Genomic DNA, 27693 nt, shown 5'->3' on the forward strand with positions numbered 1-27693 from the left:
CATTTTTAATCGACAGTGATCTGGACACACTGATTCATGGCCTTTCTGATCACAGTCCCATTGGCTCATAATCATGCGACTCCCCGCGTGTCACTTTTCTAACATACCTGTCTGGTTTTCTGTTAGTGCCTGGTTTATTTTGCTAGCACAGGAAAACGCCATCGGCTTTCTGCACGTGGACACTTCTGATTTCCTCTGGGTTTTGTATACGGATTGCTTTATCATAAGCAAATGTGTCTTTAAGAAAATCATCATTGCTTTAAACTGGTTTTGCAGCCTTCGAACTGGGTGGGACAGACCCTAAACTGCACAGGAAGGTGGATGAAGACGGAGGTAGCTCTTCAACAACCATTACGAGGGATTGTATGTATTTTCTCCTGCACCCTTAGTTACAGTTTCCTTTCAAGTTCTTCTGGGTCCTAACTCTCTACAAACCTTTAGTCTAGCAGGGCTGTTCAACCCTTTGACTTGGCCATGATGTCATCATCTGTACTGGGCCACATTCATAGCTATCTTGGGATGCATGCAGTCATGGGCTCTGGGTTTGTACCTGCCAGGGAGGGGTCTGAGCAAGTCAAGGAAGGAATGTATCAAGACGACCCCAGAAACGACTCCAGCTCATGAGTTCCAGAATATTCCCCTCAAAGAGACACGCACAGCACATAGAAGTGGATGGCTGAAGAAGGGGGGCCCTCACTTCCTACCCCCAACTACGTATAAGTTGCCAGCTCTGGCATTTCTCAGGTGTCTGCCCCCAGGGACTCTGCAGTGTGTCAGAGGCGACTCTTCCTTTAGCCAGCAGATGCACGGAAGCCACTACTTTCCTGTGCACCTGTCTTCCTCCGTTTGGTCCAGCTAAATCCAAGTGCTGCACCACCAACAATGGCCTCTTGTTCAATGACGTTTTGGTAATGAGCACAGTATTGTTTTATTCTAAGTTGCTAACCCGGATGGACCACACACATGGGAATTCAGTAGCTCTTCACTACACACAAACACACACATCCTGTGGCCAAGATCCTAGGCACCATACATATACTTGTCATAAACTGGGCTGGGTAGATTCTCTTACTTTGAAATTTTGGAATTGGGATAGAGAGGGACTAGTCTGTGATTCTGTCATCAAGAGACATGGGGTGGGTATGCTAAAAGGCAGGCGGTGGGGGGGAGAGAGGGAGGTAGGAAGGGAGGGAGGGAGAGAGATAGCGTGCCTTAAAGTTAGAAGGAAATAGCCTTTTAAATGTAGTTACAGAATGGGGGTAAATGAAGAATGGGGGAGGGGTTTCACACGCAAGAGATTGAGAAGGTAGTGTGGACTAGATTTCCAGATTTTGTTTGATGACACCCCTCTAAACTTCGTGAAATTCTTGCTTTAGTTTCCAGGGGTTTGGAGAAGCTTCTGATTCACCTATAGCAAAGTGAGCTCTGAATAAGATGCAGCCTGCCATCAGGAAATCGAATTGCACATGACCTCACAGCTGGCCAGGCAGGGCTGTGGGGACAACAGGATTCCAACCAAGCTGGGAAGGGAAGATGACTGCCAGTGGCAGGCGGCTGGGGGTAGCGGGCGCAATGGGCGTCAGCTGAGTTCTAGAACTTAGGTAGAGAAGTCAGGTTTTGCTGGAGTCCCCCAGGGGCTCCCGCAAGGTGCACAAGAGAGATACCCTTTCGGAGGCTGACAGGCTAAAGTAGATGAGAAAATCAGGTCGGTTATGCAAGCTCTCTCCCGACGGCCCCTCCTGCTGGAGGTATAGGCTGGAGGGACCACTCAGAGTCTCTGCTCTAGAAGTTAATCACAGGACCGACTGAGCTGCGGCAGTGACACCCTGCAGCAACCTACATCGAGAACTAAATTTGGCGCACCACTTATGAAACAGTGAGGTTCTGGCAATTGAAACAAGGACATCGGGGCAGGGCCAGGGGAGTTGGGGAACCCTGTGCCTTCCCAGTCGCTCTCCAGTTCATTCTTTGGTGTTGCAGGAGGGTGGGATGCCTGCTCCTGCCGCCCAGCCAGGAAGCACACTAAGACTCCGCTTGGAATCTCCCTATCACTAACAAGATTGGCATGGAATTTCTCCACTGCAGTCCCAGGGAAGAATGCATTATGCAAACACGTATCCAGCCCTCCAGCTTCTGTCAAAAAACTGAGACCCACAAATACAGCTTGAACAACTATGGAGAGATAACTGTCACCTAAGGTTAAACTGATGGATTGTCAATTAAGATTTTTCTAGGCTTTGTGCTGTGAGAAGAAGGTTAGCCTGAGGAACAGGTTTTTGTTGTTGTTGTTCGTTTTGTTTTCTGACTCACATCAATGACTAGAAGGTAGGCTGAGGCCTGTGGGTAAAAACGCCCAGAGGCTGCCAGCTCCCCTCAGAAGGCTCCTATGAACACAGCCAGTTACTCCCCATCTCCCAGGATGGCCCGGAGGACCCCAGACGAGGAGATATCTTTGCATTAACCTTGAATCATGCTACTAGCTAACAGAGGAAACAGTTCCAGGTCCAGCAAGGTTCACCACCATGCATTTGGCTCAGTCAAGGGTTGAGCCTGATGTAGCTTGTGCTTCCAGTAGGAACAACCCATGCAATGCTGGCTTGAGAATCCTGTAACTATGTCCCGACCGTTCCCTGTGGTTCTGTGACAGATAGCCCCAGGTCAGGCTGGAGAAGAAAGGGTCTTACTCGTGATCACCTCCCCTGGTGGCACAAATGAGAAATGCCCAACTCCCAGAGCCTTGGGTGTTTTAACTTTTGAGTCCCAGTTGGTGGCCCTGTCTCGGGAGGCTTAGGAGTTGTCTTATTAGAAGAAACATGTCCCTGGGGAGAGGTTTTAAGAGTTTCAAGTTTGCCTTCTCTGCTTTTATGCTTGTGGTTCAGGACGTGTGACCTCAGCTTCTTGCTCCTGCAGCCATGCCTGAGGCTTGCTGTCATGGTTCCCCATCAGAATGGATTATTATCCTCCTGGAATCATAAGCCTTCCATAAGCTGCTTTGGTTGTGGTGTTTTATCACAGCCACAGAAAAGTAACCAGCACTCCCCTGTAGTGGGAGTTGGTGAAGGAATTGTGCAGGGGGGGATGGGGGGTGGGGGGTGGGGGTGGGGGTCTGTACGTGTGACCATACCTCCAGGGGTGAGATGTGGACTCCTGTGCTGGGTAGGGCTGGTTGATTTGTTTTTTCCCAAGTTTAAATGGGATCCTAGAGATAGATAGTATATTTCCCTCTGTGGTCCAACACTGAGGACATTAGTGCCACAGCAGTCAAGAATGGATGCTCTTTGTTAGGCAGCAAAGAGGATGACCCGCAGAAAGAAGAAAGTGTGGCAGCAGCTTGGGGGATAGAGGGAGAGTGAGGAAAAGGGGATGGTCCATTATTTCTCTCCTCTTACTTACCCTTGCTTCCTTCCCTCTTTCCTTCCCTTCTTCCTCGAGATAGGCTTTAATATAGCCCACGCTGACTTTAAACACTCTGTAGATATGGATGACCTTGAACTTCTTTTTTTTTTAATTTGCATTTTATGTGCATTGGTGTTTTGCCCACATCTATGTCTGTGTGAGGGTGTTGGATCCTCTAGAACAGGAGTTACAGATAGTTGTGAGCTGTTATGTGGGTGCTGGGAATTGAACCCTGGTCCTCTGGAAGAGCAGCCAGCGCTCTTAACCACTGAGTCATCTCTCCAGGCCCCAATCTTGAACTTCTGATTCTCCTGCCTCCACCTCCCACGTGCTGGCTGGGATTGCAAGCCTATAACACCAACACACCTGATGTATGCAGCACTCGGAATGGCACCCAGGGCCTCAAGCTTGTTCAAGCCACTGAGTCTCATCCCAGCTCCCACCTGTGGATCCCTCTGCTGGTTCTATAAAACAGTCCTGACTCATTTCTTCTTCTTTCCTTTGTCTTTCTTTAGGAACTTTTGATTCTTAAATAGAGATTGGGAAGAATTTGCAGAGGAAGTAGAGACAGACCCACATTCCCTGTGCTTATTTCCAGCGACTACACCTTAGCTTCCACAGCACAGTGCCCGAGCTGGGACACTGACACTGGTCTAAGGTGTTCGCGCAGTTCTTGCCCTTTTACCATCGCTGTTGACTTTCATAGCAATTACCACACTCACGATGCAAAGTTGCTGGATTCCATAAGGATTTATTTTCCACCAATGCTGTTCCTAATCTCTGCTAACTGCCAATCCTTTTTCTACTCCCGCAATCTTGTCATCATGTGACTAGCTCGTAAGCAGAATCATACAGTTTGTGGCCTTTGGAGATTGCTTTTTTTTCTTCTCTTACTCGGAATCATCCCCTAAAGATCCACTCAAGCTGTGCTGATGGTCTATTCATTTTCAGGGCTGAATAGTAGTCCATGGGTTGACTTCCCCATGGTTGGCTTGGTCTTCACCTGCCGAAGACATCTTACTTCCACTTTGAGGCTATTATCAAGAAAACTTCCAAGCATATTTTCTTGTTTTTCCAAGGTATAAAAATACTCCAAGTCATACTTTTACAAGAATGTGACTTTCCATCCTCTGGGGAACCATGTCCAAGAGTGCAATTGCTTGGCTCTCTGGCTAATGTGTGTTTACTTAAGAAACAACCAAACTGTTTCTGAAGGAATTTCTACCATTTGACTTTTCCACCAGCAGTGTGTGAAAGATCTAGTCTCTCTTCGTTCTTATCCTTCTTATCCGAGTTTGGTGTTTTTTTTTAAAGCATTTGTTATTTATTTATTATCTGTAGTTGTTTGGCTTTGGTTTTTTTGTTTGTTTGTTTGTTTTGTTTTGAGACAGAGTCTCTCTACTTAGCTCAGGCCAGCCAGCCTCAAACTCAGTATCTTCCTGTCTCAGCGTCCTGCATGTTGGGGTTGCAGGCATGCACCACAACACCATCAACTTTAGCTGTTTTAATAAGTTTATGTGCAGGGTTGGAGAGACTGCACGAGACTTAAGAACATCTGCTATTCTTGCAGAGGATCCGAGTTTTCACCACTATCTATAACACCTGCTCCGGGTGATCCCAACAGCTTCTTCCAGCCTCCACGGGCACCTGCACTTAGTTGTGTGTGGACATTCCCCCTCCTCTCCTGCCCCTCCCCACTTGCCACAAAATAAATCTGTTCGGGAAAAATCTAGATATGGCCTTGATGGAGGAAGTGTGCCACCGAGGGAAGGGAAGGCTTGAGGTTTCTAAAGCCAGTTTGCTTTCTGTTTCCTGCTTGTGATTCAGGATGTGAGTTCATGGCTGCTCCTGCTGCCGCCATTCCCTGCCATGATAGACTCTATTCTTTGGGAACTGTAAACCCAAATAAACCCTTTCTTCTGTAGGTTGCCTTGGTCATGGTGTCTTATAAAGCAACAGAAAAGCAACCAATACCCCAGAGGTCTGTATATTTTCACTAAAAAATATATCTTAGTAGTTTCTGTTCATTTTCTAGTTGGATTGTGTGTTTAATAATAAAATAGTCTACTGTTAAATTTTTTTTTTTAATTTTTTTTTTTTTTTTGGTTTTTCGAGACAGGGTTTCTCTGTGGTTTTGGAGCCTGTCCTGGAACTAGCTCTTGTAGACCAGGCTGGTCTCGAACTCACAGAGATCCGCCTGCCTCTGCCTCCCAAGTGCTGGGATTAAAGGCGTGCGCCACCACCGCCCGGCTCTACTGTTAAATTTTAACAAAAATGTGTAGGTGTGTTTTTCGCAGGTTTGAAGTGAGTTTCTGTTTCTCGTGGGCCAAATATTCATGGTTCATCTGCTCTGTAAGGACCGTCCCAAGAGCTGACATTTCCTGAGGCCACGCTTTGTGCCAGGTGCTGTCCCCCTTGACACACAAGTCTTAGCTTCCTTGAAAAGGGCAGTTTTAATAAACACAATCTGCGCTGTTATAAACACGAACTGTTCTGACTTAGTTTACAAACCCAACAGTCTGCATAAACCAGCGGCTCCCGTCCTCCAGCAAGGCTTCAAGGTGAAGGAACTGAGCCTGTGTCTCTGCTGGCTGAAAGAGAATCTAAAGTGTCACAAGGGCCCATGAGTCAGAGCAGATTCTCTTCCAGTGAGACAAGCGTTCACATTTAACAATGACATCATACGGACAGGTTGCTACTCACACAGAGACACTCACTGACAACATCCAGTTCTGCAAAGTCTGTATGAAGCAACCCTCAGGGCTTAGCCTCCTAGTAAGCAAAGGAAGACAAGCACCACCCACTTACGATGTAGAGTTTTAGCTACTGCACTTGGTGCAAGCCAAGGGGACACAAGGTTTCAGGTCTACTGAATTCTGGTGTCAGGCTAAGATCCTATTTCCTGAGTATTGAAAGAGGTGCAAGTTCCCCATGGATCTTTAGCAGAACTACCCCAGCTGTGCACAGCGGTGACCAGGCTCTCTTTTACGACAGGGCTGTGACTCAGTTCACTGAGAGGCACCTGCCGTGGGATTTCTGGCTCAAAATAAATGACTTGGGTCTCCAGGATGCAGCCAGGTAGCAGGTGGAGATCTGGGGGCTGAGTGTCCTTGCCATGTACAATCTGAGCTCTGACAGGTGGCACTGCAGAGACCAGGGTGCAGATCTGTATATCTTGGGACCTGCAGCCTTTGCCTGAGGTTTAGCTGCTGCACCGGTCATTGGCTCACAGGGAAGCTGGCTTGGCAGGTACAGTGACAGCCTCTTGTGACCTGTCTTTCTCAGCTGAACGGTGTGAAGAGCAGTCTCCAGCCAGCCTTCTCCGCCAGTCCCCAGCCTCAGTCTCACCCTGCTAATCTCCTTGCTCAAACTCTGCTGTTTTCTTCAGTGGCTTTGGCCTTCTTTGGACTTGGGTGCTTGGTATATATTCCTACAATAACCTAGTCTTTCTCCTTGTTTATCATTCTGTTTCAGCTATTCGCTGAGACTCCTGACAGTGATTCTACCTGGCGTACCTTCTCTTTCTAACACTATTTTTCTATTCTCTGTGCCTCAAAATCCAGATGGAGGCCTTTCTTCTTAACAGGTGCACTGAAGTGTCTTTGTTATACATGAAGTGGATAATCCCCTACAGAGTGATTGCACGTGTGCGTGCGTGTGTGCGTGCGTGTGTGCGTGCATGTGTATGTGTGTGTGTGTGTGTAGGGGTGTGGTCATTATAGCCTGTCACTTGAGCACTAGTTAGATAATTCTAGAAAAGGAGCAGGGCTCCATCCACTTCCCTTCTTCACCCGTGTTCTTTGCCTTGGGTGGCGATGACCTGACTTTTTTCATCTCACCCTTTTCCTCCCTCTACCCTCCTTCCCATGAAGGGCGACCGAGCCCACCTTCCCCTCTTTTAGTAGCAGCAGATATCTGATTGGGTACCATTGTCATGGCAACCCACTCTCTTTGCTCCCCCTTCCTCCCTCCCCTTCCAGAACTAGCCAATCTGTGTGTGGAGGTCCAGACTCCTCTGGCTGGGAAGAGCGGACTGGGGGAGGGGAGAGGGCAGACGGTAGCCACGGAGCCACATGTTGTGGTCTGCTTAAATTTGGGCCTCAGTCTGGCATGCAAAGGGACATCGCTGAGCCTGAACCGGAGACTGGGGGGTCCTTGTGGCATGTGGCGATGCTTATTAAGTTTCAGCAAGGATGGCAGTCTTCCCTGGCTGCACGGCTGAGGATGATGCCTCAAAGAACAGCCAGATGTGCTCGGCAACCCAAAGGCAGGGACACTCCTGTCTCAGCCACTTCCAACAGCATAAGATTGGTTTCTCCTCCCAATGTAAAGTCGGGGCTTTGGAGAGGTGTGTTGGCAAGGGGCCCTTGCAGAACAGCATGGGGTGATGAGTAGAGAGAAACCAACCTGTGTATCTCGGTTGGGGGTGAGGTGTGTGTGTGAGGGTGAATGCCAGGGTCAGTCTCTGCTTAGTTTCTAGGACAGGCTACACAATGATCACGTGACATGTGTGCTGCATACTTTAGCCACCCCCTCAGGTGTTTGCGGGTGCTATTGTTGTTAAAACCTCCTCTCAAAACTGGGCATATGGCAGTGCATTCCTTTAATCCCAACACCTGTGAAAAGGAGGAACAGGCGGGTCCATCTCTATGAGTTCAAGGGCAGCCTGGTCTACACAGAGATTTTTCTCAGCCCAGTCAAGGTTATATAGCAAGGCTGTACCTCAAACAACAACAGAAAAACAAACAAACAAACATACAAATAAAAAAACCTCCTCCAAGTCTGAGCTGAATTCAAGGTGATTTGTGTGTTCTCAGCGTGTGGATAGCAGAGGAGGAGGATCCCCCACAATCGATACTGAACAAACCTTCCTTACAAAGGATGAGCCTCAAAGACATTAAAGCGTGTGGATGAAGGAAGTCTGCCACCGGGGGACAGATGTCGCATGATTCTCTCACACTAGGCACACAGGATAGGTAGATTTGTTGGCGGCATAGAAGACAGAGGTTGGGAGAGGTGGATTTATGGCTTAAGGTTATGGATGAAAGTTAGGAGGGACGGAAGGCTTCTGAAGATGGGCAGTCTTTACGCAATGTGGTAGCTGTACAATGCCGCTGAACGGTCTCCTTGTAAATAGTTGAGAAAGTGAACCTTACATTTTGCACATCCTACAACCAAATATGACACCCTTCTAAGAAAAGGGAGTGAAACAAGGCTAGGTGGGTAGTGTGTGCAGACCGGAGGCTGAGAATGCATGGCAAGGGGCTTCAGAGGGAGAGGCACTTGGAGGGAGTGTCTTGCTCCACAGGGTGCCTGTCCTTCCCACTGTGCCTGTGCTGGCAGGCAGTGTGTGAGCAGCTGATGGATCTGGACAGAGGATTCCCTCAGTCCCCAAGTCCCCGAGGAAAGCCACCACCAGTGACCTGTCGCTGCCCTCCAGGAATCCACCTGGTATAATGGTCTCCAGTTTAATTTCCTACCTGTGGCTCTCTCTGGTTGGCTCAGGCCGACTGAGTGGCCTGCAAGGGCACAGTAGCGCTAGGTAGATTCTGCAGAAGAGACAGAGCAACGTGTTTTTGAGGGAGGCCAGAGGGAAACCCTGCTCCCCTGGGACACCTGTAAGGCTGAAGCCCTCACTCACTCCTGGACCTGGGATTTCTGCAGCCTTTCCCCGCCACATAAAGCATGCTTCCCATGTGTCAGTTCTTCTGAGGGAGCTGTGAACAGGCATTGAGTTCTCTGAGGGGGGGCTATTTTTAGGGTTCATCTGTTCTTCCTATTGCTCCTCTAGATTCCATATTCTCCCTCCTCCAGATCTGAAGAGCTAAAGATTCAAGTCATTCATCCTTCCCCTAGCTTGCAAGCTGTGCTGGTGCCCCCACCTCGCGGTACCACACCCTCTCTCTTGCCTCCTGGCCATGCTCACCGCCCCCCTTGCTTCCCCAGCCCCACAGGCAGCAGGGGAAAGCAGGTTCTTTGTCTGACATCATCTTCCACTCCCCAGCCTGCTAAGAGTTACTCACTCAGGCAATCCCTGCTCCACCGGAGGAGACCGTCCAATTGCCAAGCAACCCACTGCTAGCCAATCAGGGAGCTCGGAGGTGATGTCATGGCGAGAGCCCAGCAGTGGTGCTGATGTTGAGAGAAGCCCAGGGTACCACTAATTGAGGGAGTGAGAAGAGAGCAGCTCTCTTCGGAAACCGGACTGCAGGTAAGTAGAACTCAGATGCGGATAATCGGAGGGCTTTTCAAACAAAAGAAAGAAACAAAACAGCAGCCAGAGAGGGGGAGAAGCGAAGGGGCTTGGTGTCTATTGTGTTGCTTTTGGCTTCACTCCGTCGATTAAACTTTGTCAAATCCTGAGGGAGAAGCAGGGTGAGGCAAACTGATGCCGCTTAAAGAGGGGTAACGGTGGGCTCTGGACGTCGGTTTCGTTCCAAATGAGTGGGACATGTCGGAGGTTTATGTTGAATTATTTCTGCATAAAAGATGTTCTGCTTTTGAGAGAGGAAGGTTTGTTGGAGCTCAGCTTCCTCTGAGGCTGTTCCGAATGAAGACCCCAGTCTAGCTGAAGAAGCTCCGCTTTTGCCATTTTCATCTTTTTTTTTTTCATTGTTGTTCTTGTTTTTTTGGCTCTGTCTTTTCTTTCTCCTCTACCTCCGTGCAGTCTTACTTTTTCTCTCTCCGCCTTAAGGATACAGTGAGATCATCCCCTCTTGCTTGCCCCGCCCCACCCTGAGGTCAACCTAATTCTAACTGGCTCCGCCACTGGCTCTAAGGCAGAGAATGCAAGCTTGTAGGACCACACCCAGGTTCTCTGATCCTTGATCAGTTACAGTTAGCCCACCAACCCAGGAAGGAATTTTAGCATCTTTTCTCCCCTTTTCTCCCCATCCACGGATCCAGAGCTCTGATGTCCAGCACAGAGCTGTGTCCCCACGTGGCAGTGCTGTCTTTGTTTTATTTCTCCCAGGATCACAGGTATCTAGGAGCCCCACGGTTCTCAACCTGGACAGTTTGGGGGGATACTTTAGAGGACAGGTCAGACAGCCTTAGGCCATCCTGTCTGAAGACCCCAGGCAGGGATGATACCCTAGGTCCCAACACCAAGAGGACAGCGTATGGGACGACCTGGCAATGACCTGCTGGAGTTCTGAGGGGCAAAGGGTAGAGATGGAATGTGGTGGAATCTGTCTCCCCTGAGGCTGGGGCCCCTCAAGGAGGAGAGTTCTCCCTCAGGTGGGTGCTTGGGGGATGAGATCATGCACCAGATGTGGAAATATGACAGCAGTGGAGGGGAGCAAAGGCAAAGGGGGCAGGTCAGTGCACACCCAGAAGACAGTCGCGACCTCCCAGTCCCCTGCCCTTGTCTCTTGCTCCCTGCCTTGCAGATAGAGCTGTGTTCTCGGTCCCTTCCCCAGCTGCCCGGATCCCTCAACCTGGTCCCAGACTTCTTTTCCCCAGCTCCACCCAGTTACATCTGGAACAACTGGGAAGTGACTTGGGGCTTTACCTGCTAGGGAGGTTCATCACAGAGCCTGCTGCCTTGTGGAAAGTGAGATCCCTTTCACTGATGGCATTCAGGGGAAACTGGATGACCGTGCCAGAGAGACATCCTGGACATCTCTGTATGGCTGTGGAGGTTAATCCAGACCAGGGCCATTGAACCATGGCTGAAACCTAACTAGTGGGTAACAAAATCTATTTTGTAGAATGTGACTGATATTTAAAAAAAATAAAATTAGACAGCACAGAGTAGGAAAAAAACATACCTTGTATAATGGCTAGTGTTTCTTGTGCTTTTTTAGTTCTGTGTTTTTGACTAGGTGTGTATTTGTTTATATATGTGTGTGTTCTATTCAAATACACATGTATGCTCCTGGCCTGGTATTCATATGTTGGCTCACACATAAAATCTAGCTTTTATTGTGGATTCCAGTCAATAAATAGTTGAGAATCATTAGGCTAAGTGACTTTTGATTGTCTCTTCCAGCCCCAAGCCTACACATTCATGGAAAATTCACTAGGCTGAACTTTTTTTTATTTAAAAATTTTAATTGTAGCAAAATGTAATCAGCACCAAAATTGGCTGTCTTCATTATTTTAAGTGAATAATAAATAATGTTGTCCATGCAATGTTTAGGTGTATTTTTCTTTTTTTTTTTTTTTGTTAGACAGAGTTTCTCTGTAGTTTTGGAGGCTGTCTTGGAAATCACTCTGTAGACCAGGCTGGACTTGAACTCACAGAGTCTCCGCCAACAGTGCTGGGGTTTAAGGTGTGCGCCACCACCCAACCTTCAGTGGACCTGTTATAGTCCCACTCCTTACCACTATTGCCCCATTGGCACCCCTCACTCACTTTCCACCTTCGAATGTGTCTCCACCAGGCGCCTCCTAGCAAGGGACCTACTCATTATTTTCTGACTTATTTTACTTGGTATGCAGTTCTCCGGTTTCTATCCATATTGCAGATGGTGTGCCCCTGTTCCCAGGCACCAGATAAGTGACCCAAAGTTCCAAGGAAATCTCAGTCTTGTTTAACCAGAAAGGCAATGCCATGTTCTGAAGGATTCCTAGAACTAGAGAATTTTGACCTTATAGCATGCACACTCAGAACACTGTTGAACAGACATACCACAACCGCACCCTTATTCACGGTTTTGCCTTCCTTTGTCTCAGCTACCCAAGATCCATTACATCCAAAAATACTAAATGGGAATTTCCAGGAAAAAAAACAATTGAGGAATTTGAAATAAATTTTTACCAATATAATGTTATTATTGCTTTATTTTTTAATTGCTGTTGTTGGTCTTTAATTGTGCCTTCTGTATAGATTCTATTTTATCAGAAGTATATATATATATATATAAGTGAGATATGGTGTATTAGATAATTCAGCATTGTCTGTGGTTCTAGACATGCCAGGAACCTCTTTGGATGTATCTTTCACAGATAAGAAAGGAGGAAGGGAACTGGGAAGTGGGAGTGTCTTCCACTTAGGTTTGGACATTTAATAAATAACCACATTTGCTTTTTAGGAGGGAACTGGGTTGGCTGATGCTTAATCAAGAAGGATGAAGTTGTAGGGATGTGGTTCAGAGGTAGAGTGCTGTGAACCAGGCACAAGGTCCTAGGTTTAGTTGCTAGTGTTTAATACAAAATAAAACAAAACCGAGCATCAGAGACTATGAACAGATACAGAGAATAAGATGGTTGAACAACAAAGGCAGACTATAGGACAAGGAAAACAGAGCAAGTGGGAGAAGGTAAGGAGAGGGAATGGTCTCTGCACCAAGCTAGCCATGTAGAGAGAAGGGGAAAACCCAAATTTACCTGTGGTCTTGATTTTAAACACCTGGATACTGAATCATCAAGATCATCACCAAAGAGAACCTGGTTTTATTTTTCTCCCTGAAACACAAAGATCCTGTCTTTGTGTCCCACTTGGCCAGGACTTCAAGATCCAGTCCCCCAGACAATCCACAGAGACTCAGCGCTCTGTCCCATACCCTTCTGTACCAGGTCCTTCCTTGTGGAGGCTGTCACAAGTCAGGCCAGTCACACTCAGGCTTCTGCCCCTTTGGGTCTGTCTCTTTTCTCTGCTCCTTCCCCAATCCACTACTGTCCACACGGTCAGGCAGTAGGACACTGTGGGAGGAGACTTTGGAAGAGACTCCTGGATCTGACTCTGTTGAATGAGGAGGCAATGTGCCTGTGTAGGAGTGTGGTGGGGGAGATAGAGGGGGAGATGGGGAGGGACATATGTGTGTGGGTGCGTGCATAGATCTCTATGGCTTCCTTCTTCCTGTTGGGTCTAGAATGTAAAAGTCTAAATTATAAAAACAAAAAACAACCCCCACCACAAAACCAAAATCAAATGCTTTTTTAAAAATGGCAGGGAAGGGTATTTTCTTCTTTGCTCGTTCCTCGCCCCTCCCCCCAGATGATCATCTTGTAAATGGCTGTCTGGTGTCTTTATTGCAGGATTCAAGGAGGGTAAAATGATTCTAAGTATGTGATAAACTTGGGGTGGGGGTGGGGTAGAAAAACCCCAGAGGGAAGTTCTGAGAGGAGGAAGGAGAGTGGTAGCCTTCAGGAGTGAAGAGTCTCTGTTCCCTATGTGCAAAGTTAATGCCATGTGACCCTGTGTACAAAGGGTGTATATAGATACACACTGTGTACAAAGGGTATGATAGATACACACTGTGTACAGAGGAGTGTGTATAGATACACACTGTGTACAAAGGGGTGTGTATGGGTGCACACTGTGTACAAAGGGTGTGTATAGATACACACTGTGTACAAAGGGTGTGTATGGATGCACACTGTGTACAAAGGGTGTGTATAGATACACACTGTGTACAAAGGGTGTGTATGGATGCACACTGTGTACAAAGGGTGTGTATAGATACACACTGTGTACAAAGGGGTGTGTATGGATGCACACTGTGTACAAAGGGTGTGTATGGATGCACACTGTGTACAAAGGGTGTGTATAGATACACACTGTGTACAGAGGAGTGTGTATAGATACACACTGTGTACAAAGGGGTGTGTATGGATGCACACTGTGTACAAAGGGTGTGTATGGATGCACACTGTGTACAAAGGGTGTGTATAGATACACACTGTGTACAGAGGAGTGTGTATAGATACACACTGTGTACAAAGGGGTGTGTATGGGTGCACACTGTGTACAAAGGGTGTGTATGGATGCACACTGTGTACAAAGGGTGTGTATGGATGCACACTGTGTACAAAGGGTGTGTATGGATGCACACTGTGTACAAAGGGTGTGTATGGATGCACACTGTGTACAAAGGGTGTGTATGGATGCACACTGTGTACAAAGGGTGTGTATGGATGCACACTGTGTACAGAGGGTGTGTATAGATATCCACTGTGTACAAAGGGTGTGTATAGATACACACTGTGTACAAAGGGTGTGTATGGATACACAGTGTGTACAAAGGGTGTGTATGGGTGCACACTGTGTACAAAGGGGTGTGAATGGATACACACTGTGTACAAAGGAGTGTGAATGGATACACACTGTGTAAAAGGGGTGTGTATGGCTGTACACTGTGTATAAAGGGGTGTGAATGGGTACACACTGGGTACAAAGGGTGTGTATGGATGCACACTGTGTACAAAGGGTGTGTATAGATACACACTGTGTACAGAAGGGTGTGTATGGATACACAGTGTGTACAAAGGGTGTGTATGGCTGTACACTGTGTATAAAGGGGTGTGAATGGGTACACACTGGGTACAAAGGGTGTGTATGGATACACAGTGTGTACAAAGGGTGTGTATGGGTGCACACTGTGTACAAAGGGGTGTGAATGGATACACACTGTGTAAAAGGGGTGTGTATGGCTGTACACTGTGTATAAAGGGGTGTGAATGGGTACACACTGGGTACAAAGTGGTGTGTGTTGATGAATGCTCTGTAACATCTGCATTGCTGCTGTTAGGAATGAGGACATGCGTGTTGCTCCCTGCACAGGTGCCTGCAAGTGTCCTTGACTCTTGGGCCTTAACGTGTGTCTGGGCCATACTCCCAGCATTTCAGCTTGCATGCCTGAATGGAAACTCCTGCCCTGGACTTGACTTCTGGCAGTGATTTCTCTGCATGTATTGAACTGGGAATAAAAATAGCCCAAGATGTCCCTTTACAGCACATTATTTGGGGCTGTACATTTTCTGGCTGTGGTTTCCCATCCCCATCTTGCCTCTCAGAAGGGCTGCGAGAGCTCTCGAGGCCTTTGCAGACTCAGGTTTCCAGGCTTCTGCTGTAAACTGGGCAAATGTCCTGGAAGCCATCTGAGACTTCCTCTGACATCTGCTATGCTATGCACTCTCTAGGAGTTCTTGACCCAAGAGCCTGGCAGCGCTTCCCACCAGAGCCTTTGGAAGCCCTCAACGGGTGATTCACCAGTGACAGTCTCCAAAGCCAGTCACTCATACTGTGTTCTCTCTACCAGGTCCCTTCTGCATGGCCTACTTGTCTATGCTTGGTGGTGCTTTCACCCTGTCTCCCTAAGGAATCAGGCTTTGCACGAATCTGCCAGAGGCCAGCAGTGCCCCTGTAGAACTCCCAGAGGTCCCACCACTCAGTTTCTTTCCAGCACCAAACAATCTCTGGCCATTCTGGTACCTAAGAAAGAGCTTGGCACAGCGTTAAATATTCAATAAATAGTGTGGAAAGAATGAAAACCACGTTCGTGAAAAAAAATAAATGATCTCCATTTGATTTTTAAGTACAAATAAAACACACAATGACAATCAGAGCCTTGGGACAGCAGGAAGTAAACAAGGAACCACAAGGTTCCTCTGTGGGAGCATGACTTCAGCCCAAAGTGAAGCTACATGAAGCCTCTATGGCAGCGCACGGAATCAGGACGTAGAAGAGTGTCAGCCTGAAATGGCCTCTCCTGCACTCTTGTGGTTAGAGGAGCTAGGCTAGAATTCATTACACCCACGCCCACGAAGTTCCCATCTTGAATGGGTGCCAGAATTCCTATATTTGTCTTTTAGAACCCTTGCCAGAGACAGCTCTATTTAAACCACTTGGACACGCATTAACTGCTGATCCCTCAGAAACAGCCCATGTGGGTTTCTCTAAACAGTCCAGTAGCAATAGCCAGGGATTTATCACAGCAACAAAGTACTTATCCACTCTGCCCCCTGGGTGGGCAGTTCGAGACACTCCAGGGTTGGACATATGCAGGGTAAGCGGCCACATCTCTCTGGAGCACTCAGCACACTGCTGTGGTTCCAGGTCACTAGCTGATCCCAGAAAGCCTAGAGCCTTGGTGCTGCCACAATATCCTACAACGGTGTCCCTTCTAGGAACCCATTTCTACACTGAGGGCAGCTCTGTCCAGTGTGGGCTGTTGTCCCATTGAAGAAGGCAAAAGGGACCCAGGACAAAGGTGGAAAGGCTCACACACGGGACCCCAGGACCTTACATTCTGGTTTTTCCTCTACCAACAGCTCACCGTGTAACCTCAAGATCCCTTGTCCCCAGTGAACCCAGGATTGACATCTCGGGCAGAGTCAGTCTGGGTAGTCAAGTGCAACACAGTATATTGGGCCAACCTAGCTTCTTCTCACCAAACCATTCTCATCTAGCGGTCACTAGGAGGTCTCAGATGCCCCTCATGGGGAGCTATCAGCCTTGCAATTGCTTGTTTACCTGGTTTCTGGTATCATGAGAAGGACTTCATCTATCCACTTTATCTATCTTTTCATTTTTCTTCCAGCTAGAAGGTTCCTCTCCAGTCCTCAGCCTTGGCGCTGCCTCTTCACCATCAACCACACCCACTTAATTTGCTTCACGTGTGTGTCTAATTGTGTTCTTGGTTGCCTTGTTGCTTGGATGCTCACAGATTTACTCTATAAAGATGTTAGTGTTTTAATCCAACAGCAGAAAAGTGAGATTATTTGTGTTTCCATACAGTTACTTAGATACTGGCATTGTGTGGGGATCAGTTTATAATTGGGGCAGTAGCGTTGGGTGTGACTCAGTCTAGGCAGGTCCCCAATACTCTGACCTTGGCCATGGCTTTCAGTCACCCCTCCTAGTCTTGTCCCTAAGTTGATATGACCAGACACACTTCTTAGCCATAATGTTAGATTCTAAAGACATGGTGTGAAGCCAGTTTCCTGCTGTCTTCCTTAGAGGCTGTTGAAGGACTGGGATTGGCCTCTGCCTTAACAGCAAGAATGGGAAGAGGCTTGGGATGGGCCTGGGGGGTGCTTAGCTTTGGGGCTGCCTTCTGATGCTCAAATGCCCGATGTCATGGGTAATGACTCTTCCTGATAGGTGAGCTCTGCCTCTCCCCTCTGCTGGCCACCATTGCCTCTTCCTCCTGCCTCCATGCCTTCTAGCATTCTGTGCTCTGACCTGTGGTGTAACACTCCCTACTTCTCTTCCTGGCACACCCCGTGGTCCCCACCTCTAGGCTGTGTGCTGTTACGACATGATGGTATGACCACAGCTACAGAGCAGGAGCCATACCACAGGCAGAGGGCTGGGAGAGGTGGGTTTGACTAGCTGCCACCAAGCACTGATTCCACAAGCTAATAATGGGGAAAGCCAGGCTCCCTACTGTGACTGCCACCCCCAGGGGCTTAAAGTCGCTTTGTATTGCTGTTCTCTCCAGAAAGCATTGCCTATGGTGTCTTCTGTTGCCTTTCTCAGAGTGCCTCTTGAGTCTTGACTACAATAGAAATGGCTATGTATAAACACTAGCTGTTGAGATTCAGTAGAAGAACCATGGGTTTATCATGTACTGAGACTATTGGAGCTGGCATATCCCCTACCACATAGCAGGAGTTTATGAGTTCAAAACCACCTTGTCAAAAGACTCTAGGGAGAATCCTTACTTGCCCTTTCCAGCTCGGTGTCTCTAGGCATTCCTTGACTTGTGGCTGCATCATCTGGTCTCTGCTTCTGTCCTCACACATAAGCACTTGGGTCATCAAGGATGCTCTCTCTCATCTTGACGTTATCAATCACATCTGCAATGTTTTGTTTTCTTCACGTAAAAGCACATTCACGATGTTAGGGTATATGCATGCTCCTTATTCAACCCAGGGAACCGAACAGGCTTGAAAAGGTCACCTTATTTTTCTGAGCCTTGATCCCTTCATTTATGAGAATTTCTACCCCTCCAAAAGGCTACTGTAAAACGTACAGTGAGTGTTTCACGAAGCAACTGCTCTGTGTCTGTGACTTTTAACTGTGCAGGCTCGAACCTCCCAGGGCTGAGATCTGTGACAAGCTTCTTGTCACTCTGTCACCTCCCCTAATCCCTGCCCTGGTCTTTCACTGGCTCTCCAACATTCTTTGTGTTCCAATGACTCATAGCCCAGGTTTTCCCATATGGAAAGTAGGTGTGTAGATACTTGGAAAAAATTAATCCCCTCCCATCTCTATGTTAGACTGGCCTTTTCTGTGTCCTTGAGACCACGAGGGACAAGTAGCAGAAGTCTTGTTCTTCCATTTGTCACCAGGGAAGAGTTTATAATTCAGAAGCTCTGGGTATGGACCCAGGCGGATCCCTTTAGAGCTCTGTGACCCTGGGCAGGTGTCTTAATGTCTGAGCTGCAGGTTCTTCCTCTGATTCCAAAGATGATGGCATCCGCCTTGTTGGTACAACTTCGGCTCATGTGAGGATCGACTGGGAGAAAATTTACAGTGTTTTATGTGTCTAGGGTCTTGTCACTTCAGCTCAAACCAAGAACATGCCCCCACATGACTGCACCTGCTCATCCCTCTTCTTTCTTGGATGGGTGTTTTCTTCCTCTTCTCCCTGTTCCCACCTCCCCTTCTGACCTATCGATCAAGATCCTAGGTCTCTGCCTACCCCGGCCAACATTTCTCATCTAGTCAATCTCCTCTTCAATCGCCCTGGACCTGAATGAATGCTGGGCTCATGACCAAGGACTTTGTCCCCAGGCACCAGGCCTGTCTCCATATTCAGGGACTCACTGGTACCATCAGGACCAGCCTGACACTATAGAGAAAGGCCTATTATGTTGGCAGAAGAAAGCTTTGGCAAGGCCTTTGGCTGGAAAATGGACAACAGAGTCTTCTAAGGGCAGCTGGGTTTTGCTTCAAATCTGTGCTCGATTACTCTCTCTCAGTCTTGACAAACAGGGCTGGGGAGAGCCACCCTGATACAGCGGGCAGAGGAAGGGTGTTTCCTGGTTGCTGGGTGCCAGGTGCCGGGTTCTGGGTGCTGGGAAGAGTTTGCCCCATTTCCCAAGTGCAAGTCTGTGCAGAATAAAGACTGTGAGCACAAGGTTTAGGTGTGCAAAGTGACAGGGGAGGATGGCACTTGCCATCAACTCTGCAGCAGTCTGGTTTTGAGGCTGGAACTGGACCCACTACCCCACCCCACCCCCCTAGGACCTCCTGTCTATGTGGGCCTTAATCCCTAGAAGGGGGATAGACTCACTACCTAAATAGAAGGATTTCAAGTCCCTGTGTCTCCTGAGGATGAAGGGATATAGTATTAATCTTAGTCTCTTGGCTCATATCACTCTGCCCTGGCACAGTAACCATCAAAGGTGGACAAATACCAAGCAGTCTCCACGCCAAGCACTCACCACTGGTCCTCAGTGGAGCCCTGTTCCCTCTCATCTCCCAGGTACTCCGAGGCAGTTACCCTGCACAGGGAGACAGATAAATACCCCTGAGAGGTGACGTTGGGGCAACCCATATTTACAAGCCTCGAGTTAGTTGTGAAGGGATCCTTGGTGTGTGAACTCAATCTGCCTGGGCAGACGTGGAGGAGATCGGGGATGGGGGAGGGAGTGAAAGCTGGAGAGGGGAGACGGAGGTCATAGCAGATACAGTATCCCCAAGATTCCCTTGGTGCTTAAAAGGGCCGTCTTTATGCTAAGAGCCTGTTAATTGAACTGGTCTCTCTTTTTCAGGGTTGGGATCGTGTTCTGAGGTGGCAATAGACATTTGCTGTGACTTTCGGTCAACACAATCACCAGATTCCAGCCACCATGACCCTCGCAGGTAGGTACATGCATCGCTCGGTGATGGACACTATAGTGCAAGCCATTTGCCTGCCTGTCTGTCTGTCTCTGTGTGTGTGTTCCTGTGTCCTGAGATGCATGTGTACATGTGACACTTTTGCGCACGGCATATATGTGTGTCCACAGGCGTGCAGAGGCCAGAGAACAATGGCAGATGTCCTTTCTCAGGATCCATTCACCTTGCTGTGTTTAGAAAGGCTCTTTCATTGGCCTGACATTTGTTGATACGGATAAACTGACTGGCCAGCGCGTGCCAGGGGTCTTCTTGTTCCTGCCTCCCAGTGGCTTTTACATGGGAGTGTCAGAAATCAAAACTTGGACTCGCAAGGCAAGCATTTTGCCAGTCCCCAGCCTCTTTCTCTGTGCATGAGCTCCTACAGATGCATAGGAAGAGAGGGTGGCGAGGCAGAGGCAAAGTCATTTCTGGGCGTCGAGTGGGATCCCAGCTAAATTTTCTTCCTCATTTGCTCATTTGCATATTATCTAAAATTTTAAAATAATATCTTTATCATAGTGTTGAAATTAGGCTTTCAGGTTTTTAAGAGAAAATGAGCACCAGCATGTGGTGGGGTTGGTTCTCCGGGGTTCTCGCATGTTGTGCATAAAACAAGGTTCAGTGGGGAAGGCTGGCAGGGGCTACCATGATGACCTGTGGCCTCCAGAGAGACTCCTGCTGTCAGCCACTGTGGACATTTTTCCTCTGTGGACAGCCACTCCCCTGGTTTGATTCCTGTGCTGGGAAGTTGTAAGGAGACTGTCAATCTGACTTCCTCTAGAGAAGGCCTGGACCCAAAGAGAACAGGAAGTCCCCTATATTAACTGCTTGGCCCTTTAGGCAGCCATGCCAAATACTTTCAGCAGAATGAAGAGTCGAGGACCTGGTCTGTCCCTGGGTGGAAGTAGGAGATGGCGATGGGGACCAGGGTGGGGACACTGGCCCCTGGGGTCTTTTCTAGAGGGTACTTGCATTTGGTATTGACGGAAGAATGGGGCCAGCTGTGTGAATTGGAAGGTCAAATTTCAAGCCTGAGGAGGCCTAGGCTTGGGTACTTTGGAGCCAGAAAGCCTGGGCTGACTCATGGAAGCGCTGGTTTCTAGGAACTCATCTTCACTGGTTTGCTCACTCGTAGCCTACAAGGAGAAGATGAAGGAGCTCCCGCTGGTGTCTCTGTTCTGCTCCTGCTTCCTGTCTGATTCCCTGAATAAATCATCCTACAAATACGAAGGTGAGCGGGGGTTCGGCTGGGAAGGGGAAGGGCGGAGGCTTCTGTGTCCTGTGTTTGTGGGTGCCCCCCATTGACCCTTCCATCTCGTAAAACTGTCCTGGTCATAGTGTGTCTTCTTTCCCAGAGCCTGAGGGGGTCCAAGGCCAGGGGATGTGGCCTGGGGTGCCAGGTAGCAGCCAGGGGTCTGGATTGGGTCCTCTGGAAGCACTTGCTTTTATGGTCCCTTTTGCACACTCCTTGAATGAATTGATGCCACAGAGGCTGCAAGGACAAGCATAAAGACACAGAACAGAAAAGAAAACTTGGTGTGCTCAGCAGGACTTCCAGGGACAGACAGAGATGTTCCCAACAGCCCCGAGGTGGAAAGAGCACTTCCTGCCTGGTGACAGTAGCGATGTCAGAGTCCCCATACCCTGTCACAGAGTACTGAATGGCCACGCTCTCACAAGGAGTGGCCAGGGGTCAGTCAGGTCATCTCTTTGTTTCCAGTTGCAAGGAAGGGGTTGGGTTTGGTCCATCAATGAGAAAGGTGGTGTTTGGATGACCTGAGATCATTTTTTCCATTTAGGCTGGTGTGGGAGACAGTGTAGGAGAAAAGGTCAAAGCCAGCGGAAAGGCAGTGCTGACTGGAGAGAAAGAAGAGAACAGGGTAGGCGGGAGCCAGGGGAGAGGTCCACAGGCCATCAAAGGGACCAGGGCAAGGAGGGACTGGGGGTGGGAGGTGGGTGAAATGAACTGATGTCTGTCACCAGTGAGGAACGGCAACCGCTGGCCTTCCTGCAGCTCCTCGGATCCTTGCCCAGGGATCCCCAAACCTTACTCTGGCAAAGTCGCTGGCCTTAGGGTCCGGTGTTCAGGATCCCCCAAAGCCTAGTTGTTGGTGTGCCTTGGGACCCCAGCTTCCCTGTGTCTGTGTGCATGTGTGCATGCTCGTTGGGTCCCCAGTTGCTCCTTGGCGGGTAAGCAGCCCCAATTCTGCCCTCTATAGCAGATACCGTGGACCTGAACTGGTGTGTCATCTCTGACATGGAAGTCATTGAGCTGAACAAGTGCACCTCGGGCCAGTCCTTTGAAGTCATCCTGAAGCCACCCTCCTTCGACGGGGTGCCGGAATTTAATGCCTCCCTCCCCCGACGGCGAGACCCATCACTAGAAGAGATTCAGAAGAAACTAGAAGCAGCGGAGGAGCGAAGGAAGGTTAGCGCAAATCTTTTTTATCTTGCTTCCTTTCACCCCAGTGTGAGCAGGGAGGAGGAGCGACGCAGTGTCTCTGAGGTGGGTAAGGACGGACAGTGAACCTGAGAATGTTTAGACAGTGCATCCTGAATGCTGGGCGTAGGCTGAGACACTTGTACCCTGAAGGAGACAAGACCATGAATGTGCACTGGGTGAGCTTACAGTTTGCTTAGTGGCTTGGGTGTCACATTCCTCTCACAGCTGACCTTGTATTCAACTTCTTTGTTTCCTGTTGATTCTCAAGGCTCAACTGAGATGCCATCTTATCATGAGTGTTTTTTTCACCTTTTAAGAAAAAAAGTTATCCATTGAGTTCTGCGGCCCCTCCCTTTACCTCCAAGGCATTTATCACAGGCAGGGCTGGGTTTCAGTTATTTATAAGAAGCATATTTATGTCTACTAGGCTATTTGCTCCCTTCCTGGGGTGTCTGGAGCTATGAATGACTTGAGGTTAATATAAGATTACTTAGCATTTGTGAATGAATGAATGGGTGAAAGAACAAATAACAAAAAATGAGAGAAAAGATTCTGAAGCTATTTAGAAAAGGGCTAAGAAAGTCCAAGATGATGGAAAGCTTTGCAAGTGGTCCCGAGGCATTGCTTCCTGTTCCTAGGCTAGAGGACCAGGTTCAGGGATGGATCTCATTTGGGTGTGGCACTGTTCAGCCCTATGGGAGAAATCCACCCTAAAGTGTCTTTCTCTTTCTTGGGCTCCCCTAGTACCAGGAAGCGGAGCTCCTGAAACACCTAGCAGAGAAACGGGAGCATGAGCGAGAGGTGATCCAGAAAGCCATCGAGGAAAACAACAACTTCATCAAGATGGCAAAAGAGAAGCTGGCCCAGAAGATGGAATCCAATAAGGAGAATCGGGAGGCTCACCTGGCCGCCATGTTGGAGCGGCTGCAAGAGAAGGTAAGCGATCCTGGATTGGCAGGAGGCTCCTTGGAAGGCAAGTACACGTGACCTACATCACTCTGCAGGAAGCAGCCTCTGCAGGATGGAAATGTTTCCATCAGGCAGGGTCCTCGTCGTTCTAGGGGTAGGATTCGGGAAGTCACAGGCAAGAAGCATACGCCATTCCTTGGGTGTCCTCAGGGGGGATTTCCTAGGGTTTTAAAACTGGTGTTTATGACTGTCTCAGGAGCTTGCTGGCACCCTACTTTTCTAGAGAAAGCCTGTCTAGTGCAAGTATCTACGGAGGGACCTATGTCTGCACACTTTTGGCTTCATCCTTGAATGGGCAGATTTGGCTTTATGAAAGATGCTAACTTGAGCATGGCTCTGAGCCAGGGGCACAACAAGCTTGGTTGCCAGTGCCACAGGAAAGAGGATTCTCCCCAGAGCTCTTGATAAGGGCCAGAGAACAGTCGGTTTTCCCCAATAGTCTGCCTTTGTCAATAACCAAAGTGTCACCTGCATCCGAGGTGTGAGAGACTGGGGTTGGTCCTCCGTGTCTTTCTCTGGAAGACATGCTGGCCTCATTCTCTGAATCCCAGGCTGCCTCAGTCTCTCCTGCAGCTCCTGGGAAGCTTTAGCTCTGTGTTTTATTTCCAGGAGCCGCCTGCTGCGCGGTGACTCCCGGGACCGATCGGTGGCCTCGTCCCATGGTGAGCAGCGTGGTCCTTATTCCTTCCCGCCTACCCACCTAGAACCTCAGGCCCTTGGCAACATTTACTAGAAAAGATCTGGCTTCATCCAGGAATGTGAGCTGCCCAGGTTCTGGAGTTGGCCAGCAGGTGGCAGCCCCATGCTCTGCCAGTCAATTCCACAAGGGACAGCAAGACTTCCCTTCTTTCGGGAGGGACACAGTCTGGGTCTGACTTAGGGCTGTTGCGGTTAATGAGAGATACCGTAGGAAAACCTAACAGCGCCTTTTCTTTCTCATACCGTGTCTCACGTATCCAAGGCTGGCTTCAAACTAGCTATGTAGGTAGCTGAGGATAGCCTGGAAATTCTGATCTTCTTGCCTCCACCTCCCAAGGGCAGAGACTCCATGTGTGTGCCACCAAGCCTGTTTTATGGAGTGTTGGGAGTTAAACCCAGGTCTATGTGTTTGCAAAGGTAGGCGCTCTACCAACTGAGCCGCAGCTCCATCCCCAAGACAAATTCTTGATAAAACTGCAGTTTGGATGGGAGAGTTATAGGCTTACAGACCCAATCTAAACAAGTTACAAAACTAGATTGTATTAGAGTTTGTTTATAAAACTCCTTAATTTTTATTGCAATGCGGTCATCACAAGTCTATGAGGTAAGCAGGACAGGCGTCATTCTTAGTTCAGATGAGGAAGCCATTCCTGAGGTCAGATGATTCACTGAGATGCATACAGCACACGAACAGTAGCGCTGGCCTCGGCCCCTTGTCAGCTACAAGCAGCTGCTTTCTTGCCTGTCTCGGAGAGATTATCCTAGTTTTGCCTCACAAGCTTGCAACAGCAAGGGGTTCTTTGGAGACCAAGCAAGCAGAGGCCAGAAACCTAGGGCTCTGCATAGCAACCCCCTTGGAAACAGAGGTGGAGCTGGAGGTGGAGACAAGGCTATCTGAGGAACGACAGCTGTGTACTGCAAGAAGATGCTAAGAGTTAAGATGCCAGATGAGACATTTGACAGGACATCTTTCCTCTGGGACCTTGGTCCCCACTCGTAATTACTCACAAAAGGAAGCAGGAGGCAAGGTTGAGAGCTAAGCACGGGGTTTCCCACTATACCTCTCAGTTCACGGACCAGGGATACCTTCAGCATCAACAACGCTGTCTCTGTGTGGGTATTATGACCAGAATTCCTAGGCATTAAACATCCAGTCCAGACTTACTACCTGGCTCTCTAGAGGCAAAGTCTGAGGAATGTGTGGGCTTCAGGTCATGTGATGCACATGAGAGTTTGAAACCGGACCTACTGCCTCTTGCTTTCAGCCTGTGGAAAATTTTAAGACCTCTAGAGGGATACACTTGTAGGTGAAGATGTATCCTAGGAACCTTAGTGGCCTTAGTGGGTCTATTACATGTTATTCTGCCATCCAGATGTGGCAATACCAGATCACTGAGCAAGGACCCAAATATTTGTCTACTGAGCTGGGATGATGTGGAGGGCAGGTGTGGCGTGGTCCCATGAGTAGACACTTGTCAGAGTTTGGGAGGGGAACCGGCTGTGCGTCCTCATCCCCATCGGAAAGATCCAAGAACTTGACGCCTGGTTAGATAAAACAGTCAGCTAAGGCCACACAGCTGTCTGGGGACAGCAAGGCAGAGCTTGTCTTTTGGCCGAACTCTGCAGGTCCCACAGCTGGCTGGGGATGGGATGGGAGGGCAAATCTATTCTTTTGGCTAGATTTTGTTATGAAACAAATGAAGGCTGTCTCCCAACACGTGTAAGGGAGTCTGTTGTCTGGAGTCAAGCACTATTTCCCAACAGTTCTCCGTCAGTATGTAACCCGAGAGTCCACCTTCAGTTAGTAGTCTAAGACAACACCAAAGAGAGGCGAGAGGAATAACGCATCTGTGATGTGTCAGGGATGCTGGCCACGGGCTGATTCTTTTCCCATTCCCCCGAAACTGGCTGTTCCAAGTGGCTCCTTATATTTAGTCAAGTCAAGCGGCCATTCCAAGTGCCAGAGTGATCAGTGGAGGTAGAAAGGGCCTACGTACGGAGTCCTACATGATATGGGGTCTCACTGGTCCATGGGCTCTGTGTCCTTGTAGGCGTACACACCTGTGTCCTGCATCTTACTTGCCTCCTTCCACCCCTCTCAGGATGGCTTCGCCGACAGCTCTGCTCTGCCTGTGGTTACCAACCTTTGCTTTCCCGTTCTCTTGCCCTCTAACCTCCCCTGGCAGCCTTGTGTGACCTGCCCTTGTCCCTCCCTTCCTTCCCAGGACAAGCACGCAGAGGAGGTGCGGAAGAACAAGGAGCTGAAGGAAGAGGCCTCAAGGTAAAGCCCAGAGGCCAAGGAAGCTTCCAGGACAGCCGGACGGCTCCCACAGCAACCTGGTTCCAGCAGCCTCTGCTGCTGGCTGCTCTCCCAGCACTGGGGTTTGGGGGGAGGGGGGTGGCCAAGGGGCGTTTCCTCTGCTTTTGGTGTTTGTATATGTAAAGATTGACCAGTGAAGCCATCCTATTTGTTTCTGGGGAACAATGACGGGGTGGGAGAGGGGACAGAAGGAGAGAGTGTCGAAAAGGAGGTAGAGATGAGCCCATGGACATTGTGACACTGTCCACTGACTGAAGACTTGGGCCAAGGCCCCCGCTTTTCACGGCTCTGCCTGGACACCAGCCTCCAGGTTCTGAGTGGAGAGAAGATGAGAACCGAGGCGGAATTTCAGAGTGAAGGGCGGAGTCCTGGTGGGGTAATGGCTGCAGGGCCAGCAGGACAAGCCCATCTGGATGGAGTGAGACCTGCCCTTTAGTGGGTGGTATAAGGTCTGTGTGTGTGTGTTAATTGTCATCTTTTGATCATCATGACCAATGAAACATTTACTTCAAGTCTCCAGCTCTTTATTTCCTGAATTTGCTCTTTGCAAATGGGTGGAATGTTCTAGAAATTTGGATTCCCCCCTATCTGATGGCAGGTGTCTTCGATTTTTTTCCATCTAAATATCCGATGCACTGAGTGAGGAGGGTTAGTTCAAGTTAGACATTGGAATTATTAGAAGTTTTCTTTTCTCTCTCCTTTTAAACCCATTTTGTGGACTGTTCCTTAGTGATGGAGTGCATTGAAGTGATGAAAAAAGAAACAGCGCTTTTCTTAGCTCCCGACTAACATCCTACTATAGTCCAAAGGATTCACTGTACGAAGAGAAATCTTAGCCCGTGCAAGCTGCTCTAGCAAAATACCTTAGGCAGGGCAATATGTAAACAGCAGAAACTTACTGCTTACAGTTCCTGAGGTGGGAAGGCGGAGAGTAATGTGGCTGGTGAAAAGCTACTACTTTCTGCTGAGAAAATACATGGTGCCTCCTTGCTGTGTCCTCTTGTGGTGAAGGAGTGAAAGGGCTCCATGCAGCTTCTTCTAGAAGGACGTTCATCCCATTCATGAGGGGAAACCCTGACCCAATCCTCTCCTAGAGGCTCCATTGCTTGATATCATTTATTTGGGTATGATGTTTTAACTTTATCATTAATTGGGGACAGCAACATTCAGACATAGCAGAAGCCCTCACCAAGGACTTGACTTGAAATTCCAGACAGATCACAGAACACCAGTGAGGAAAGGTACTGTCTATTAGAAGAAAAGCAGAAGGCCATGTTCTCTAGGACACTGGACCAAACTGCAGGGGAC

At 48.7% G+C, this 27693-nt stretch overlaps 1 protein-coding gene across 4 annotated transcripts; it reads left to right on the forward strand.

Annotated features, from left to right (window-relative positions):
• Positions 1 to 9490: 9490 nt before the first annotated feature.
• Positions 9491 to 26891, forward strand: Stmn4 (stathmin 4). 4 transcript variants are annotated; one of them, XM_075949607.1, is made up of 8 exons: positions 9491 to 9607; positions 19849 to 19939; positions 21090 to 21185; positions 21754 to 21834; positions 22174 to 22382; positions 23142 to 23333; positions 23976 to 24028; positions 26291 to 26891. In XM_075949607.1, the coding sequence occupies exons 2-7, from the start codon at positions 19927 to 19929 to the stop codon at positions 23994 to 23996; spliced, it is 612 nt and encodes a 203-aa protein (XP_075805722.1). In that variant the 5' UTR covers positions 9491 to 9607; positions 19849 to 19926; the 3' UTR covers positions 23997 to 24028; positions 26291 to 26891. The 4 variants fall into 4 exon arrangements, with proteins under 4 accessions (XP_075805722.1, XP_075805721.1, XP_075805724.1 ...); XM_075949606.1 differs by lacking the exon at positions 23976 to 24028; XM_075949609.1 differs by lacking the exon at positions 21754 to 21834.
• Positions 26892 to 27693: the final 802 nt, after the last annotated feature.

Source organism: Microtus pennsylvanicus, chromosome 15, assembly GCF_037038515.1.
Source record: "Microtus pennsylvanicus isolate mMicPen1 chromosome 15, mMicPen1.hap1, whole genome shotgun sequence".
Classification (NCBI taxonomy): domain Eukaryota; kingdom Metazoa; phylum Chordata; class Mammalia; order Rodentia; family Cricetidae; genus Microtus; species Microtus pennsylvanicus.

Excerpts from the sequence above, each read along its gene's own strand:
- Stmn4 (XM_075949606.1), top strand. Across the intron at positions 22,383-23,141 it reads CAGCGGAGGAGCGAAGGAAG|TACCAGGAAGCGGAGCTCCT; the intron begins GTTAGCGCAAAT and ends GGGCTCCCCTAG. Across the intron at positions 23,334-26,290 it reads TGGAGCGGCTGCAAGAGAAG|GACAAGCACGCAGAGGAGGT; the intron begins GTAAGCGATCCT and ends CTTCCTTCCCAG.